The sequence below is a fragment of the Halichondria panicea genome, chromosome 8, assembly GCF_963675165.1.
Source record: "Halichondria panicea chromosome 8, odHalPani1.1, whole genome shotgun sequence".
Classification (NCBI taxonomy): Eukaryota; Metazoa; Porifera; class Demospongiae; order Suberitida; family Halichondriidae; genus Halichondria; species Halichondria panicea.
Window position 1 is genome coordinate 4706610 of NC_087384.1, and position 20484 is coordinate 4727093.

Consider the following 20484-nt stretch of genomic DNA (forward strand, 5'->3'; position numbering starts at 1 on the left):
CTATCTATATAAAGCACAGTTGCACTGGATACTGGAGAACTTGACAGAATACTAGTGACAACTCATAAAATCCTAGATTTGCAATAATCTCAGTTACCCGCAAAGTTCCTGGGGAATAGATTAGCCATCATTAAGCGAGGCGCAGATGTTTAATCGAGGTCATACGTGAGGTACATTGAAATCTACTTCCGTTTCCAATCCCTCTCTCCTACATCTATGATCTGATGATGTCCTATAAAATGCATAATTTTTTGAGTTGTGACAATTAAATCATACAGGTTCTGCTTGTGAATTAGCAGGACAGGGTGGCAAGCCACTTGCAGTTGCAGTGCTGCTCTGTGAACTATAGGCTCAACTCAAAGAGTGACATGATGATGATTGATGGCGATAGCTGCTGAACAGTCTGCGGGACCTTGGTATGCTCAGCCCACATAGCTTTGCGCATGTGCACTGATTTGAATATTTGGAGGTGGAGCTAGCTAGTTGGAGGTGGAGTTTTGAGTTGATCGAGCTCTAGTTCTCTCATATCATCAGCTAGTAGATGGGGGTGGCCCGCCTCCAAAAAAGGAGACGGGTTGCAGCCCTATTTTATCTAGCATTCGTTCTGCTGCAGAAAATCATCTGCAGAAAATCATGCAGCACCAATCAGATTGCAGACTGCTTACGTAATGCATTTTAGCACCAATCAGATTGTATAGCCCTTACGTAATGCATTTATTGGCTTCCCAGCTCCTCCCTCTATGCAGCAAGCTGAGCTTTGTGGTTAAAGGCCGGCTAATATTAATGATATTCATAGTCAGTACCCGTCCCCTAATTTTAGGGGCGGGTACGCCCATCTAATCAGCTAGCTAGTTAGTACTTGTGGAGCAGAGTCTGAGGCCAGAGGGGGGTGCTGGAGCACCCTCTGCACACATCTGGCTACGCCACTGGATGGACTTGCCATAGCCGGTCGGTACGGTACCCACATAAACACCAGACACTTCAACGCCTCCAGCTGCTTGTCTTTCAAGACTAGACCTGGTTTTCCAACACAGGATAACGCGTACGCGAGAGCAGAAGAGAAGGTAGCACCATTACAACTTGGACTAGATTTCTTTATTCAATGACATCATTATAAATGAAACGGATATCAATGTTTTACAACTAAATGCGGAATAAGAATACTGATAAATATACTACACAGTGGCGTAGGAAGCACGGGTGCTCAGGGTGCTGGAGCACCCCCTTATCTCAAGCTACCTTACCTACTTGCTCCATGAAGCAGCTAGCTAGAAGTCCAGCTAGTAGCTAGCTAGCTAGCTATATATTAGTTACTAAGCTAGCTATACTAGCATAGTTACGTACACAGTACAAAGGTCAGCTAGATGAACCACATTGCATCGTAGATATCTCGAGCAAGCGCATTGCGAATCTGCAACAAGCAAGTCTCCTCTCATTTTTGACATCAATGGTAGCCATGAACTAGTTGGGCGGAGCCCGTTGGGAACGGGTGCCGGGCTCCGCCCAGCTAGCCATGAACAGCTACTAAAGAGAGGGTAGCTAGACTATAGATCAAGTGTAATTGGATCCTAAAATAGACATGCTGTAGTTAAAACATTCACTGCGAAGATTGAAACGTTCCTCCGAAGTACAATGACACATGCAATGCAATCTTTATTCATACCCACTTAATAGATTTAAAGTATATAGCATAAAAATTTTGATACTGATAATTTTATACCAAATTTGCTCAGAATTAATCTCCGGGAATGTAGAGTGCTAAAATTTTCCTGGGGCAAGCCCCCGAACCCCCAGATTTGTAAAGCACCCCCTTACAAAAACATCTTCCTACTCCTCTGCTACAATTTACGATTACCAAGATTCTTGGTAATTCTGGCGCATGCATAAACAGTATTTACCAGGCCGCCTTTCCCTGCAGCCTGGAACCGAGGCTAGCATTAGACTCAATAAGTTTCCCGGGAAACTAGTTTCCGGGTTAGAGACGAAACACGGATTACTACTACGTATACTTTATTGTAGAAGCATCACGTGAACCGCTTTCGTTGCCAATATCCCTTTCTCTTCTATTACTGTACTAACTTTTCTGTCTATGATCACACTGTACTAACTCACCTCTCTGCATGGCGGCATAGGAGCTTCACCGCAGCCTCCTCCTCGCCATGGCACAGAAACACAGTACTACTATACACTTCGTTGCATATCTGATGAAGTAAAGGTGGTTTAATCTTTGAATAATGCAAAGTTTAACTTTACACTCTATTGGCGCTGGGACCACTATACCTGTTACGTTATATGCACCATCATTGCAAAATGGCTCTCGGAAGATGTGCACCTACAAAAATCTGCTAGGCAGAACTACGATAGCCTATTTCTTTGAGTTTAAGATAATTATGTGTATATGTGTAAGGGTGGTCAATAATATAATCAATGTTGGTATACAGTAATTATAGCTACCTTGAGAGCCTGTAATTTGTTCTGATTTTCCAACCTTATTGATGCATGTTTATAGGTACACATTCTGTGATGGTCGAAATCTAGACTATAGAATAACGATTATCACCCCAATTTACTTGCTATAGGAATTTAATTGCTAGCTAAGAGTGCATGAAGTTTGTATTTGCAGCTGCAATAATCTTATTCCCCTACAGGCAACAACAACACCTGTCATAGTAACCTTCTTCTCCTCCTAGAAGATGCATAACACCCGTCGTGCAAGGTACCAACCCCACTGTACTGAGTCACTGTTCCCGCACTGTTTCGTTGCTGATTCAAGGGAGGGCTATCACATGCTATGCTACTAGTGGTTTATCAGTCTATGTGTCACGCCTGACATCCTGGACTGGACGCTCTAACATTTTAAAGACAGACACTTTTCTATACATATATACCAAGTTTTATTAGTGTTTGTGTGTAGGCGTCTATGTATACATTAATTTTGTACATAATTATGGGGTGCGTTTTTTGCTTCACTGCATGTAAAATGATTAACTCCTTGAGGGTCATGCATGTTTGTGTGCATGCGCTGTTTACGAATCCTGGTAAATGTCAGTGAATTCCCTAATTATATAACATGATAAAGTGTCTACAGTGACACACATTAATTGTGGGGGCGGTTGAGAGTTCATTAGGAATGGGTAAGGAGCTATATTCAGGAAAGTGACATTGGTGTAGAGAGGAGTACCACACCTACCTACATGTACGTATCCAGCATGGCTGCAAGAAATGCAGACACATGGAGGAGGAAAGCCAGTGAGCTGGGCAAGCTGCTGAAGGATGGAGGAGAGGAAGAGAAGAGAATGTCAGAAGCTCTGGGCTACCTCAGCTCCCTCATGTATCCATTGGAAGGCCTCACCACAGAGGTGAATTCGATCACTGATTGATTGTCAATTTGCATGTATCATAGATTAACGAAAGAAAGGGATAGGCAACGCCCCACGTAATGCTAGGTAAATGCAGTGTGTGACGTCACACCCTCTGATTGGAGGCGAGTTGCGCTCAAGAAAGTACACAATGATCCCTATATCTGTTTATTTTTCTCGTAGGGGCCCTAAAAGAGAAATTCAAAGCAATCAGGCATCATACACACATACACCCAGCACTACTGATAGCTACAGCTGCTATATTAGTGCTGATCTTTCTTTTATTCAGCTTGATTTGTGTGAAAAAACACCAAATTGTCAGTTTGTGTACCTCTATATCCAATATGAAATAATTTTATAACATGTACGTTTCACAGAATTAAAGTGTGTTTATAACTAGCTGCATGGAACAAAGCATATTTGCATGCTAGCTCTCAATGCAGTGAAGTAGTGGCAGCACCATGAAACGTTTGTCCGAAGTCCAGAAAGTTTGTGTATCTCTCCTGCTTTGAATGTACATGGTAATCTAGTTTGAAGTGCTCTAAGACACAGTTTAGGTATTAGAAAGTAACACAAGTATCTTTATCTGTATTGTGTGATCGAAGAGATGGCATTTGAAGGACTTGGGAACAGACCTGTTATGGTTTGTAGAGAGTACTGACACCCCCTTTGGAGCTCACTTCCTCATCACTTTGCATAAGCAGCTCTAAAGCCTATGTCTAAGTGTATCTGGTGTCTCCTCAAGAGCACAGCTTGCTAAACTATAAAATCTTTACTGACATTTTGAGTGCACACACCCCTTTTTGCTCATTACACGCCCCTTTTTAGCAACTCGCCTCATCCAACGGAACTGCTGGGCGTTGCCTATCCCTTTCTTTCGTTTATCTATGTATGTATCAACATCTTGCACTCATGTACCGTATTAGTACAGCACCGCTCTATTAATAATTATTAGCAACCTCGAAGTTTTGAGCACCATCTAGAATTAATTTTTGTGTGTGCTTTAATTAATAGCTACAATATTGTAGCTATGAGATGAACCTTTAATATCATGGCCGGCCACAGGCTGGGAAATGCACTCTCTGGAACATTTCCTGTAGATATATATTGTCTAATACTATCCTTATAGTGGAGGGCAACCAGTCAAAAGCATGTTTACAGAGCGAGACTCTTTATACTTAGCAAATTCTGGGTCGTTGCTAATTAATACCACACCCATTTTTAGGAAGTGTCCCAAAGCCCAAAGTAATTGAAGCACCAAATTTCAATTCTTTTTCGTTCTAAATGAGCACTAAATTCAAAGGAATGATTATTAGCTTGACGTTTTACCTGTGAGTATTCATTCTCACAATAAAATATCTTCCCCTATAGTTATTACTAGGCTATGACCAGTGTTAGGTTTAGCTCAGTAATTAAAGGTAAACGGAGTATTCATATATTTATGAATTGCTCTTCACAGGTGATAGAGGTTCTGTTGAGGCAGTTTGCAGAGGGAAGGTGTGCCGAACTGAGCAGTGAGTGCACTGTCATGCTGGGACGACTCGTATCAAACCTCATCACCTATCAGAAGGTAAAACAGGATGCAAATAATTTTTGTTCAAAGAAAAGTTGAAGCTGCTTATTTTCCTGCTTTTATTGAATTTTGGTTTTTTTCCTCCCTTAAATTGGTCAAACGCCATAGCCAAAGTTCGTTAGTGGGGAGCTTTTTTGAAGTCCATGTTTTTGTCTAGATTCCAACCTAGGTTCGATTAATTATCAACAACACCATTACAACTGGATCATGTTACGTGTTACTATAACATTTTGCGGCTTATATATAGGCATTGAAAAAGCGAAAGCAGCACTAGAGGAGAGGGTATTCACATAGAGGCTTAAGATCAGTTCATAATTATACGTCACTGTTTGGTTTGTTATTCCTACCTTCTCTACATGCCTCAAATCATGCCACAAGAAAATTATTTTTTTGTCCATTCCTTGCTGCCTAGAATCGAAGCTACTGTAGCTCCCTTCCTACTGCAATCCACACGTTTAATAAAACCAATATCTCTCTCCCTTCTCAGGCGTCCCTATCGTCTTCGACCCAAGAGGGTCTTCTTTCTGTGTTCCTGTCACGACTCACCTCAGTGAGACCCCCCACAGAGCTGCTCTACGCCTGTGCTGCACTCGCTCAGGCCGGTACCACCCACTGTCAATCACAGGTCTGTAATAATTATACTAACTAACTGTGATTTAGAAACTCTAGTGACTTGAACTCTGATGAATTCAATCCTTCCAACATACATTTAATTGGTCCGCCAATATTATTTTATGTTATTTTATGTTTTGTGTTGTTGAGTATTCCTACCATGTAGGAGATTTCTTAACACTACTCTCATGATTTCCTACTTTACACTTTTTGTTTTGTTTTGTTTTACAGGATATTAAAACGCTCCTTGAATCGTCAGGGACTGTGGTTAACATGGCAACAACGGGTTCCGTCGATGTGCAGAGGGCAGCCCTGAACTACATTAGCACCTTGTGTCAGGACAAGGATTTCAAGGGTGTCTCTACTCCCCAACTGTTGGAGCTCCTCCTCTCAGCGTTTCTCTCCCCTACAAAAGAGACTGACACACTGCTGCAGATAAAGGTATGCATGCTTGTACCTCAGTGTTGATTTTGATTGGCTAGACATTTTTAGTCCGTTCTGAAAGTATAACCAATGCTGGCGAAGGATCCCAAAACAGTACCTACATGTAGCTAAGAATATGCACTTTGATTAAATTGTTAATCTTAAATTGGCAAAACATCATGTGTGTTGTGTGTTTGCAATCTGTGAGATACGCCATCCTCTTACAAATGTACTTCGTCTGACGTACTGTTACAGTAACAGTAGTCATAACGACACCCCCCCTCTCCTCCAGTTGGTTTTCTCCCAGCTCAAGTGTCTCCAGGCGCTCCTCTCTCGCTCCCCCGTCCTCCAGTCCTCTCCCCACCTCACTAACCTCCTAGCCGTCCTCAGGGCAGCCATGACACTCGGTCTCCCCGGACAACCACACACTCTTCAGGCGGCCCTCCCGTTGGCGCTACCTGTCATTCAATCCCCTAAGATTGTCACGCCACCACCACCCTCCCCAAAACAGAGGCCACAAATAATCGCTGGACCTCAGCCGAGGAGGAGGCAAAAACGAGCCAAAGATCAGAAACATACAAGTAAAATTGGACGTAGTCATGAGTCTAGTGATAGAGAAGCCTCGTTGGGTGATCACGTGAAACTCCACCCTTCTGTTAGTTTTGGTGGCCGTGGCTGTTCGTGGTCCAGTTCCGAGAGTGACGTATCGGACAGTGAGCCAGCTCCTAGTCAGATCAAGGTAGTGCACGGCAAGATTCGACACCTGGCCTTCTCGTGTCTCACTGCTGTCTTCAAGGTGAGTATTGTATACATTTCTGTTTCGGTCTCGTCAAATCTCTCAATAGCATTGAAATTTCTCAATCCTGGACTTGTATTACGTACACGAACTCAAATGTGGCCTATACAAAACTTAAATTTTGTGCCCACTTCTCATTGCATGTGTATAGAGTTTGGACACTCACACTAAGTTCTCGTTTGGGCTGACGTTCCTCCCTGATGGACCACGCCCCCCAAACTCACCCCCCTCTCTAATGACTTGCGTCCTCAAAGACCCACTGCCTAAGGTGAGATATCTACTGCCTTGCCAAATGTATGCCTAACAGTATCTCACTAGACGGTTATTGAAATGGGAGGCGATTAACTATAACTTGTATGTGAAAATGTTGGCTTGTGTCTATACAGCATTTTTTCAATAGCTCTTAAAACCTGTTTCGTAGTTTGTGCAATAAAAATTGTCAATCTGGAATCTCCGTACCTTCAGTATTACACTGTATAGTTTTGTAGCAAAATACGTTGTTTGTGTATTTATTTTCATAACGAATGCTCTCCACACCCGTTTAGTGTCGAGGTGGAGCTCTGTCAGTTTTGTTCACATTGCTGGAGGGATCAAAGGTCTACCTCGCTCCAGCAGATGACAGGTGTGTGCAGCTCTCCCTGTATATGATTAGCCCATGCATGCATGTATGTAGCCACTGTTGTAATGGCGATGCTTTTTCTTCTAGTGTTAAAGCCAGTAGGCTTTAACTATACATGTACATGTAGGATTGGCACCATTTTTGTACCTTAATATTTACCATTTTGCAGTAGTAATAATAGTTATGAGTGCTATTACATGTAATCCCTTATTGCACAAATAATCTACTAATCATTATGCCTTGGTGTGCATGTCAGGCCTCCATACAGAATCAAATTCAGGGGGGGGCTAAAGTCACATTTCAGAAAAATTGGGGGCAAGCAGGGTATCTACAGGATTTTAAAGGCAATAAAGGTACGCGGAGTCTGTCGCCGGCTAGGGGAACCCAGGGGCAGCATGGCCACTTGGAAAATTTTTGTTAATTAGGTGGTCTTAAGTGAATTCTGGTGGGTTTTGGGGTTGCCTTTGCATATATACACTCAGTCATACAACTAGTACCATATAGCGGGTAAGTTTCGTGGGGTAAAAAATTCATTCAACTCGAGAAAAGGTGGTTTTCGTGAGTAAAAATTTCGTTTAGTCTCGTGGCTGCACGGCATTCCTACGTTCAGATAAGCCACACCTACGATAAAATTTCGTGGAGGTCTTCCTGCCCACGAAAATAATGAATATTTTACCCCACGAAAATTACCCGCTATACGGTACCTGAATGCAAAATTTAGGGGGGATTTGAGCCTATCCTCCCGGCCTGTATGACACCCTGGGCCAAGCCAGATATACGTGTGCCTGACATCTAGGGTTTTATGAATCACAGTATTGTAGAATGAAAGTTTTGCACCGATAACACAATTTTGTATAAAAATTAAAAATTCATCGGCAACAGTTTGAGCTATGAGTCAGCTTATAATTATAGATGTGTCTATTCCCGTGGGTACTGCAATGTTAGTGCAGTAATCGGTCATGTTCACATAATGACCGGATTTTGTCAGTTGTCCGACTGTAATTTCGAGCCCTGCACATACACACCAGAATGTGTACAGATAACGAAGCCCTTCTACATCGTATCAGTGACCCAAGCGAATACGCACCGATTAAAATTCCATGGAGTTGTTAGCAGCATTAGCACATGGATATATATATATAGAGACTACTGTATAGCGGGTAATTTCGGGGGATAAAATATTCGTGGTTCAGCAATATTGAGACATTTTATGGGTAATATTTTTGTGGTTGGAGCTTGCACTGCAGGTAAAGGTAAGCAAGGTCGCTTCATTCGTGGGTAAAATATTCGTGGTCAGACCTTCAACCATAAAAACCACGAATATTTTGCCCCACGAAAATTACCCTCTATATACGGTAATTTACACTGAGGTATCAACAGCGTCTATGGTGATATTCTAGCGTTATTCAGAAGCAACTGCAGAATTATCAAGGGAGTATAGTTGACTTGACAATGATGTAATTGCTATGAATAGCACCTTTGTCGTAGGTTATAATTATGGATTTAACAAGTGTTGCAAGCTGCGCTGTGCTAATGCCTCTCGATCGCCATGTTATGCTTTCGCTCAAAAGTATTAGTGTTATGACGGCCGGCATCTAGCTATGACGTCACAAGGTAATTACCAGCTTAGCACATTCCATCGCTGTGGTATCCTGACTTTACAGTATATTTAATATAATTATAGTTATCCTTAGTTATGTAATCTCTTACCCCTTGTTATGTAATCCAGAGAATGTTTTGGATTGTTTATTTTGTGATTCACTTTGGGTTTGAACTGGTTTTCTTCAGTCTCTGTATGCTCTTTTGTTATGCCTCGGTGCGCATGCGCAAGCGAGGTATACGGTAGTGTGTTTGTGTGTCTGTGTGTCTGTCTGTCTGTCTGTCTGTGTAGACTGCTACAGCTGCTCAAGGATGAATCAAGTGCAAGTAAGAGTTTCTATAGGCTTCTAGTCATGTTTACTTGGATTTTAATTCGTGGATTTGCAAAATAATGCTTCATTGTCGAGTTATGCCTAGTTTTGCTTACTAGGAATGCCATTGCAGCCTTTTCAGAAGAGCACGTAGCCAAACTTGTTTACCGAGTGTTGCTACTCTACTTAGTAGTTAGCTCTGCACTAAAACGCTAGCTATTGGTAGCTGCAAGAGTGAGGAAGAGAGCTGCAAGGCTCTGCTGATGGCAGCCATTAATTTTAGACTTGAACTTTTGGCATAGATCGTTTTTAACAATAATAATGATCGATCATTACCCACTCTGTGAGTTTTTGCATGCAGCAAAATTATCAAAGCTATTAGTAGCTTTATGTTATGTAGCTTTGGCATCTTCGCCGAGGCATCAGCACCTGCGGTGCTTTCATTTTGATCAGTGTTTTGGAATCGTGTGTTGATCTATAGTATAATCCTAGCTACAGCTAAAGTGTATCAGTCTATCTGTCTAGCTATAGATCACTACAATCGCTTATATGCAACAGGTCTATTTTGACAGAGAGGAGGGGTGGCGCTGTACCGTTTGCTTGGAAGGAGGGACTGGCTGCTTATAATTATTCTGTCCAGGCTGGGCAATTGCGCAAGACTTTGAGTGTGGACAGGGTCCTGGTGTGGACAAGCTATTTTTTCCTGGTTGTCTTCTTGTCAATATAGTGTTGCTATGTGGTAGTCATGCAAGCTTATATAGCTGGATGCATATAGCAGCCAACCAGATGGGACATATATCAGTTGCATAGTGCCTCGGGGTTTATGACAGTAAACCTGAACATTATTATACTATTGATTTATAAGCGTTTATGATGAGGTATTCTGCAGTTTTATTAACGTTTTCAGCTGTGGCCGTTATTCGAAAACAATTAATACGTTGTCATTGACAGTGTGGAATTCTCAACAAGTAATTGCACATCGTCAATGACGACGTGCAATTACTGGACCGGATGTGATACGGGATTAATTGCTGTACAAACTCCAGTTACAAATATCACATCATACGATTATCATATAAGTATAATTATAAATCATTTATATGTCTTTGTGTTCCGCTAACAGCAGTTAATGTAATCATGTGGTTGGTAACAACGGTGCATATTCGCTTGGGTCACTGATACGATGTGGAAGGGTTTCGTTATCTGTAGACGATCCTGTCTGGTGTGTAGCTCGTCTTCGGTGGCAGCAGCTATAATCACATCGACTAGTGAGGGAAGATTTCATCCATGAAAGGAACATTACGATGTACAGCACTAGTATAAATGTAACAATAATATAGACAAAAAACCATGGGCTATTCCTAAATGCTTCGTGGTAAATGTACCAAGCTGACCCCATTGCAAACAGTACTAGGAGAAAAGCATCAAAATAGTTGTAACGGTCTTTCTTGTATGGTCGTAGGCTAAGGATGATAGCAGGTGTAATAATGAAGATCATTTGGTACACAATAAAGTGGTACTTCTGTGCACCAAAGGCTATGAATATTATTCTCAGCAGTAGGTAGACGCCAGCAAACCATCGACAGTCTCTAGTACCAGGTGTTGTGCCGTTCTTGAAATAGCCCTGTGTGATGTTTGCTAGCTCGTGAATTAGAACACATTTGATTTTGCAGGAAAAGAGACACCTCTGAAAGAAACGATTCTGGTAGAATAGCAGAAACACTGCTGGTAGGAGTACCATGGTAACAGTGATGATTGATGAGAGTATAGCAAGTGGAATGTAGGTGCCCACGTTGAAATCAGCTGCATAGTAGAGAGTGTATGTTACATTTCCGTATTTATCATGTAAAGGTACTGGCTTTAAGAGGCTTAAAGAAATCGAGCAAAACCTGCTGTAGGATAGTAAAAAAAAGCTTGCAAATGCATTCACTACAGAGCCTTTTAGTTCCCAGCGTCTTCGAAACCTTGCTAAGCACTTGTGAAATGGCCTCCAGCAAATTACAATTATCTTGCATCCTCTGTCGTGGAGTGAAATGAACAAGTAGACAGCCAAAGTGAAAAGGATTGGATATAGAGCTGCTAGGTACTCCATTGCTATTACTGTAAGTGTGCTCATGTGCTCACTGATGCAAAACGAAGGAATTAGAAACATAAAGAAGTCCAAATTAAATAGCCCTACAAAATCAGCGGAAAACTTATAAAAGGAATAAGAGTAGGTATATCCGCTTATTTCAAATGGGTTATTTCTACACAATACAGTGTTTAGCAATTGAGCAATCAAAACAAAACTGTACAGAACTGGGGAGGCAAAACTTATCCTGAACACAATGACAATAACACAAATCAAAGTCAATGGTACTGTAAGCCTGATAAAGAAGAGTAGCCATCCTAAAGGTTGTGGCATGCATTCCTTACACTCTTTGTAGTAAGAGAAGACGGCCGGTCCCAGCCCTGGTTGGCAGTGACTACAGAGCAGTCCTGTGCGATTGAGAGGACCACACAACTCCTCATCTAGCTTTGATACATCAGAGGGTACATCCATGAATTTTGATAGTCGACTTTTTGTGTTGTATGGGCACGGACCAAAATATTCTGTATCATTGTTGTAGGTTATGCAGAAACCGTCTAATATTTTTGTCTTGTTTGTCACATTCGAGCACTGCAATATAGTATTGATCGGTTGTCCGCACTCACACTTATTTGCTTGGCGTATAAACCATGTTGGGCATACTTGACTAGACACCAGAACTACCTGTAGTACGATCACAATCACTCCAAGTATCGTCATCTTCAAATTCTAAACTATAGAGGTCTATATACTCATCAACTATTGTTCTGAGTAGGAATATTATGAACTGAAACGTGTTTGGTCTCTTTTTAGACAACTTCTGATACTAAAAACCAACACTAAAAAATATCGGTATGCATGAACTCGGTCTTCAAGCATAAACATGACACTGCATGTAGCTCTTCTTTACCCTCATTTCTCCCGCATAGCCCTAGTTATATTGATTCTGAAATTAATGCTTTCACTATAAACACTGCATGTACAGTGCAACAACCAAAGAGAGTAGATTTTTTTTTTTGGTACACATTTTTTACATTTTGTGGCATATCTTCTAAAGTAAAAGTGATATGATCTATTTGAGTGCAGGTACTGAAAGTTCAACTATTGGCGCTTCCATTGGACCACCACCTGTTACATCACATGACATCATCAGTATAAAATGGCTGTCTGAAGATGTGTACTTCCGAAAATATGTTAGGAATAGAAGTAGCTTATTTGTTTGAGTTAATATCTGAAATTTGTTGTGCATGTATCTGAGTATATTGCTCATCTTTTGAGCTTCAACAGAAGTCTGGGCTACTAGTAAGTTCTGAGAAATACTGCATTTTGTTGTTTTTTGGTGGCAAATATGTTAGGAATACAACTTTCGATTTTATATTAGTTAAGGTCTGATTTTTGAGCAGCATGTACTACAATAGTGTACTTTTCATCTGTACTAACTTACAGGAGTTAGGCTAGCCTCTTCTTTGCTAGAGCTGCCCATCTTGTCAAAAACAGTGCTTTTTATGACTTTTGAGGCGATTTGGCTACGTAGTAAGCTCAATTACCACGCCCCTGTGACACAGAATGACCAACACCAACTGTGTATTTGCAGGTAGACATCACATGACCTTTGGATGTAGCAAATAACAACAAGATGATTTGTGATGTCACAAATCAATGAATATCATTGCATACGTCAGCAAAAGTAGCAAAACGGAGCAAAATCACCATTTTTGACAAGAAGGGCCGCTCTAGCAAAGATAAGACTGGTCTAGCTCCTGTAAGTTAGTACAGATGAATTCTATGCTATTGTAGTACATGCTCCTCAAAAATCAGACCTTAACTAGCATAAAATCGAAAGTTGTATTCCTAACATATTTGCCACCAAAAAACAAGAAAATTCAGTATTTCTCAGAACTTACTAGCAGCCCAGACTTCCGTTGAAGCTCAAAAGATGAGCAATATAGTCAGGTACATACACAATAAATTTCAGATCTTAACTCAAACAAATAAGCTACTTCTATTCCTAACATATTTTCGGAGGTACACATCTTCAGACAGCCATTTCATAGTGATGATGTCATGTGATGTAACAGGTGGTGGTCCAATGGAAGCGCCAATAATTGAACTTTCAGTACCTGCACTCAAATAGATCATATCACTTTTACTTCAGAAGATATGCCACAAAATGTGAAAAAAAAAATTAAAAAAAAAATCTACTCTCTTTGGTTGTTGCACTGTACATGTATGTTCCTGCAGTGCATGCATGTTGTTGATATATTAAGAAACCCTGCGAGTGTGTTTATAATCAAACATAGTAAGCTTATTATACCGTATACCGTATAGTGGGTAATTTTCGTGGGCAGGCTGACCTCCACGAAATTTTATCATAGGCGTGGCTTATCTGAACGTAGGAATGCCGTGCAGCCACGAGACTAAACGAAATTTTTACTCACGAAAACTATCGTTTCTCGAGTTGAACGAATTTGTTACCCCATGAAACTTACCCGCTATACGGTAGAGGGTAATTTTCGTGGGGTAAAATATTCGTGGTTTTCGTGGTTGAAGGTCTGACCACGAATATTTTACCCACAAATGAAGCGACCTTGCTTACCTTTACCTGCAGTGCAAGCTCCAACCACAAAAATATTACCCATAAAATGTCTCAATATTGCTGAACCACGAATATTTTGTCCCCCGAAATTACCCGCTATACAGTAGTCTCTATATATATATATATATATCCATGTGCTAATGCTGCTAACAACTCCATGGAATTTTAATCGGTGCGTATTCGCTTGGGTCACTGATACGATGTAGAAGGGCTTCGTTATCTGTACACATTCTGGTGTGTATGTGCAGGGCTCGAAATTACAGTCGGACAACTGACAAAATCCGGGCATTATGTGAACATGACTGATTACTGCACTTGTTAGTCAGACATTTTGTCAGAGCGTATACGTGTATACATGTAGAGCTAGCCAGAGATAGGGGTTAGCTGTTCTAGCCCTTGTCAGAGTTTTAGTAGTTTATAAAATTATTCGTTTGAGGCGTAGCCGCATGTGGGATACGGTAAAGCTGACTCTGACTGTCTGTTTATGCATGTGTCTGTCTGTTTGTGTGTCTGTTCCAGCTGTAACTGCATGCTTAACAGTTGTAATGCAATGAAAACTATAGGCTTCTAGCCACGTTCTCTTGATTCGTGGATTAGCAAACTAAAGCTTTTTTCCTGAGTTATGGCTAGTTTGACTCACAGTGAAGGCTGTTGCAGTCTCTTCAGAATCTTTCATAGCATCATCTGTTCGCAAAAACATTTAACTTATGAGTTAGCTTTGCACTAAAGCGCTAGCTGTTTGTTAGCTTGCTATTGTTATACCCGAGGCCGTGCCGTGGCCAGCGGGTATAGTAGTCTGTTGATTTGTTTGTTTATTTGTTACCCCGAGGCACACGTGGGTGGCCACAGGTATAGTAGTCCGTTGGTTTGTTTGTCTGTCTGTTTGTAATAATTATGTGAGTCTTCTTACCTGGATGCCACAGCACTTCGTTTACAGCATGGATAGTCTTCACACAATACTTTTAATAGTGACAGCTTTCTATGTTAAAGCCTCGTTGTCGAATAAAAACAAGCAAAAGCTAAGAAACTTGAACTTGCACGTTGGCCTCTAGCTTACAGGCGTCCTTTATTCGAGGTATGTCTACGTATTTACAGCTGAAGTGATCCTGTACCAGGAACAATGGAAAAGGGTCACTAAAGTAGAAAGCTAGAATTGCTTCTTTGCTCCTAGCCCCAGAAGATACCAGGAGTCATATTTCTAAGACGGCGCTATAGTGCATGTTACATTTCCGTATTTGTCATAAAAGTAAATTGGCTTCAACAGGCTAATTTAAATCGAACACAACTGGCTGTAAGATGTAAAGACAAAGTCAAACGCATTCACTATACAGAACGTTTTAGTTTTCCATGCAACGCCTCCGAAACCTTGCTAAGCACTTGTGAAATGGCCTCCAGCAATTTACAATTATCCTGTATCCTCTGTCGTGGAGTGAAATGAACAAGTAGACAACCAAAGTGAAAGCGATTGGATATAGAGCTTCTATAGGTACTTATAATTGTTAGACTGTATGTGTGCTCATGTGCTTGTTGATACAGAACGAAAGAACAAAAAAAATTAACTAATAGCCCCACAAAATCAGTGGTAAATCTATAAAAGAACAATTTACAGCAAATGGGCCATTTCTACACAATACTTAGTACTTGAGTAACCAAAACAAAGCTATTCAAAATTGGAGGAGCAATATTTATTTATTCTGAACACAATATAACAATCACACAGAGGAGTTCAATACATGGTACTGTTAGCCAGAATATAGCCATCCTAAAGACTGTGGCATGCATTCCTTACACTCCTTTCACTCATTGTAGTATGAGACGGCCGGTCCCAGTTCTGCATGGTTGCATGGCAGTGATTACAGAGCAGCCCTATGCGATATAAGGGGGACCACATCTCCTCGTCTGCATGTAGATCAATGAATTTTGATAGTTAACTTTTTGTGTTGTATGTCAGCGTCCAAGACGGTCTGTGTCATTGTGTAAGTTAAGCAGGAACCATCTAATATTTTGATCTTATTTGTCACATTCGAGCACTGAAGTGTTCATCTGTTATCCACACTTAAACATGTTTGTTTGGCGTATAAACCATGTTAGGCATATACTTAACTAGACACTAGAACTATACCTGTAGTGCAAACACAATGCATTGTCTATCGTTCTAAATTGTAAGGATAACAAACTGAAACCAGTTTTCAAATGCTGAAAAAATAATATTGAAAACCAACAATAAAGGTACATCGATCCCCTTATGTATAGATTCTGAAATTACATGCATACAACACTGCACATATATAATGTTGTAAGGTAAAATTTCCATGCAGTGTATGTTATTTTTGTGTTTAAAAACAAACCCTGAGTGTTTGTCGTAATAATTACAGTAAGCATAAGTACAGTAATAGTAATTGTTCTACATGTGCTACGTATATTCTGCTAACAGCTGAAAATGTAATCAAGTGGTTGGTGGTAACAACGGTGCGTATTCGCTTGGGTCACTGATACGATGTGGAAGGGCTTCGTTATCTGTAGACAGTCCTGTCTGGTGTGTAACTCGTCTTTGACAGCAGCAGCTAAAACCACACCAGCTTGTGAAGGCAGATATCATCCACGAAATGAACAATACGATGTATAGCATTAGTATTCCTGTAGCAATAATCACCACAAAAAGCCATCCAGTACTCTTGTATGCTTCGCGATAAGTGTACCAAGATGTCCCTATCGCCAATACTATTAAAAGAAAAGCATCGAAATAGTTGTAACGGTCTTTCTTATATGGTCGTAAGCCAAGGATGATAGCAGGTGTAATAATTAAGATCATTTGGTACACAATAATGTGGTACGTCTGTGCACTAGAGGCTATGAATATTATTCTCAGCAGTAGGTATACTCCAGCAAACCATCGACAGTCCCTAGTGCCAGGTGTTGTGCCATTCTTAAAATAGCCCTGTGTGATGTTTGCTAGCTCGTGAATTAGAACACATTTGATTTTGCAGGAAAAGAGACACCTCTGAAAGAAACGATTCTGGTAGAATAGCAGAAACACTGCTGGTAGGAGTACCATGGTAACAGTGAGGATTGATGAGAGTATAGCGAGTGGAATATATGTGTTCATTTTGAAATCAGCTGCGAAGAAGAGAGTGTATGTTACATTTCCGTATTTGTCATATAAAGGTATTGGCTTCAAGAGGTTTAAAGAAATCGAGCAAAACCTGCTGTAGGATAGTAAAAACAAAGTTGCAAATGCATTCACTACAGGAGCTTTTAGTTCCCAGCGTCTTCGAAACCTTGCTAAGCACTTGTGAAATGGCCTCCAGCAAATTACAATTATCTTGCATCCTCTGTCGTGGAGTGAAATGAACAAGTACACAAACAAAGTGAAAAGGATTGGATATAGAGCTGCTAGGTACTCCATTGCTACTACTGTCAGTGTGCTCATGTGCTCACTGATACAAAACGAAGGAATTAGGAACATGAAGAAGTCCAAATTGAATAGCCCCATAAAATCAGCGACAAATTTATAAAAGGAATAAGAAGGTGTATATCCGCTTATAGCAAATGGGTCGTTTCTACACAATGCTGTGTTTAGCACCTGAGCCATAAAAACAAAGCTATTCAGAACTGGAGAGGCGATATTTATCTGGAACACAATAACAATAACACAGATCAAAGTCAATGGTACTGTAAGCCTGACGAAGTAGAGTAACCATCCTAAAGGCTGTAGCATGCATTCCTTACACTCTTTGTAGTACGAGAAGACGGCCGGTCCCAGTCCTGGTTGGCAGTGACTACAGAGTAGCCCTGTGCGATTGAGAGGACCACACATTTCCTCATCTAGCTTTGATACATCAGAGGGTACATCCATGAGTTGTGATAGTCGATTATTTGTGTTGTATGGGCAGGCTCCAAAATGCTCTGTATCATTGTTGTAGGTTAAGCAGAAACTCTCTAATATTTCTGTCTTGTTTGTCACATTCGAGCACTGCAATATAGTATTGATCTGTTGTCCACACTCACACTTGTTTGCTTGGCGTATAAACCATGTTGGGCATTCTTGACTTGACACTAAAACTACCTGTAGTACTATCACAAGTATTCCAAGTGTCGTCATCTTCAAACTAAACACTAGCTAACAAAAAGATAATATTATCTATTTGGTGTCTTCAACCTGCCACTGCTGAAGCAAACACTAAAAGTGGCAGACAAAACTGTGATTGTGTATGAAACACAAACACTGAGTCATATTGAAACCTAACAGAGTTATTGCATGTACTATCATACGCCTATTATACAGATAGTTATATAGTTTAGTCTGACAAACTGAAATTGAAACTTTACTGAAAACAAATACAATTATGATCATATAAGTATACCGGAGTCCGTTTAAAGCTCAAACAGGGTGGCTGGAATAAGGCCGGGGGGAGGAGGGGAGCTAATCTTTCTTGCCATTATTTGCCACATAGTTTCTCAATTCTCAATGTTCTCACATAATTATGCAGTGGCACAATAGATGTACGTACTGTTGTCTCAGGATTTCCCCCAAATTCAATTAGCTAATCAACATGTACATAAAGACTTACATATATACGGTACTCCCAAATTCAATTAGCTAGTAGAACAGGGTGGGCCCCCCTGTTCTTACTGTGTATTCTACTGCTGTGGGGGGAAGCACTGGTATCCTATAGTGTACAGCCTACATTATGTATATAGCCTCACACCGTGTGTATACAGTGCATGAAAGTGTTTATTTTACCATAATTATGAGGCACCTATAATTTACCCACTTAAAGCTTTTCTTTTATACCCATTACCTATCCCACCCCACATCACACACACAGACCACGACCGTCTCAAGCATTCACCCCATACTCAGTTACCCTGGGCAACATAGTGCAGGAGCTTCATCGCAGCCTCCTCCTTGCCATGGCAACAGAGAGTCAGCATAATACACTGACACAGGTGGTCCGTACATTGGCTCAGTTGGTGGCCAACTGCCCCTATCATCAGCTGTCTGATGGCTATGTGAGGAGGGTCACAGTGGCAATCGAACGTTACTCTACACACAGAGGTGCGTATAATATAGAGACGTGTGAATTATACTTGTCCGTACATGTGTAGATCTATATCTGGCATGTCGGGAGTGCAATTTATGAGCACTGAACTTGACTATACTGGAGTGGAAATACCTCAATTCAGGCAATGATTCAACTCCATAATATAATTTTTTGTAATCTCACCACAACGTATATTATTGGGGCGAGCGAAGCGAGTCTCTTACCTAGTGAGATTTTGTCTGTCTGTCTGTCTGTGTGTCTGTCATGTACCGACACGATATTCGGTTTTTGTATAAACACGACCCTTTACCAACTTTTACGTGAAATACTGTGCATGGGCACAACAGCTAGCTACACTCAGCTCAGACAAGACACAGAGACTCTTCAGGCCACTGGCAAGCTGTTAGAGCAGCTCAGATGGAGACCTTCTGATCACACAGGCGCGCCTGCAGGAGATCACAGCAACTTACTTGCTATTTTTCATCAAGGATAGGTCACTAAATACTTGTGTTCAGCATGGTCTTGTGATAATAACCTGCTGGCTCAACAGGACAACACAGAGATCGGACACTACGGCAGGTCCAGAGTACCTCAGATGAAAACTTCTGAGGTCACACATGCATGTACCCTTACAACATTAATATATAGGTCAGAGCAAGGGCGTATGAAGAGAAGAGGGCATGTAACTACAATCTATCGTATTATAAATGGGCGGGGGCTTATGTCTAAAAATAGTAAAGAATGCATTGCACGTGCACTGTTTTTGTGCGTGCACGATGAAAATATACGGAAACTTACAGAGAAAGTAGCTATTCTAGCTAAGCTAGCTAAGCTAACATACTGCAAATGACTGTAGCTCTCTATACTTAGTATAGTAAATGATGCTAACAATACTCCATGACACTATAGAAAGTGAGTAGCATAGTCGTACTAGAAGCAACGAGCCAGAAACCACAAACTTTAAGTTGTTACTGCACTTCCTTCGTTTCTTTGACTCCTGTCTTGATGTAGCAGGTATAGCAGTCATAGTATTAAACTACTATACGACTCATAAACTAACAGGAAATGTTATACAAGAGAGCTAATGGAAGAAAGTAGATAAAAAGTGCTGGCTCAGAGGTTTGGAGTTTTTACATAGAAAACATAAGCTCACGTGAATCGTGACCAACCTCCTCTAGTGGGCGGTTGGCTAAATATAGCATATCCTGCTGACTCATCAATAATATGACGCATACACAGTATACATTGTGAGTTGCATGCCCTCTTCTCTTCATACGCCCTTGGTCAGTACTTGCCAAGGATTTTTCACAGTACGTGGTAATTATACTTGTTATCCTTGTAACTAAAGCTCAGACAAGACACAGACTCTTGAGGCCACAGGCACACCTGCAGTAAAAACGTGTGATAATAAACCTTGCTTGTCACAATAAACATTAACAAAGAAGACAAATAACTTTGAAAAACTACTTCTGCATTAATTTCT

The 20484-nt window shown here is 40.8% G+C and overlaps 1 protein-coding gene across 1 annotated transcript in view; it reads left to right on the forward strand.

The window, feature by feature from the left end:
- The first annotated feature begins 3180 nt into the window (after positions 1-3180).
- LOC135340118 (HEAT repeat-containing protein 6-like) overlaps positions 3181-20484 on the forward strand; it is a 36389-nt gene continuing 19085 nt past the window's right edge. The window contains exons 1-8 of the mRNA XM_064536445.1: positions 3181-3359; positions 4819-4929; positions 5420-5557; positions 5776-5985; positions 6260-6763; positions 6915-7031; positions 7309-7385; positions 18786-19015. Of these exons, the coding sequence (XP_064392515.1) occupies positions 3195-3359; positions 4819-4929; positions 5420-5557; positions 5776-5985; positions 6260-6763; positions 6915-7031; positions 7309-7385; positions 18786-19015 (1552 nt within the window). The 5' untranslated portion in view covers positions 3181-3194. The remainder of the gene's footprint in view (positions 3360-4818; positions 4930-5419; positions 5558-5775; positions 5986-6259; positions 6764-6914; positions 7032-7308; positions 7386-18785; positions 19016-20484) is intronic.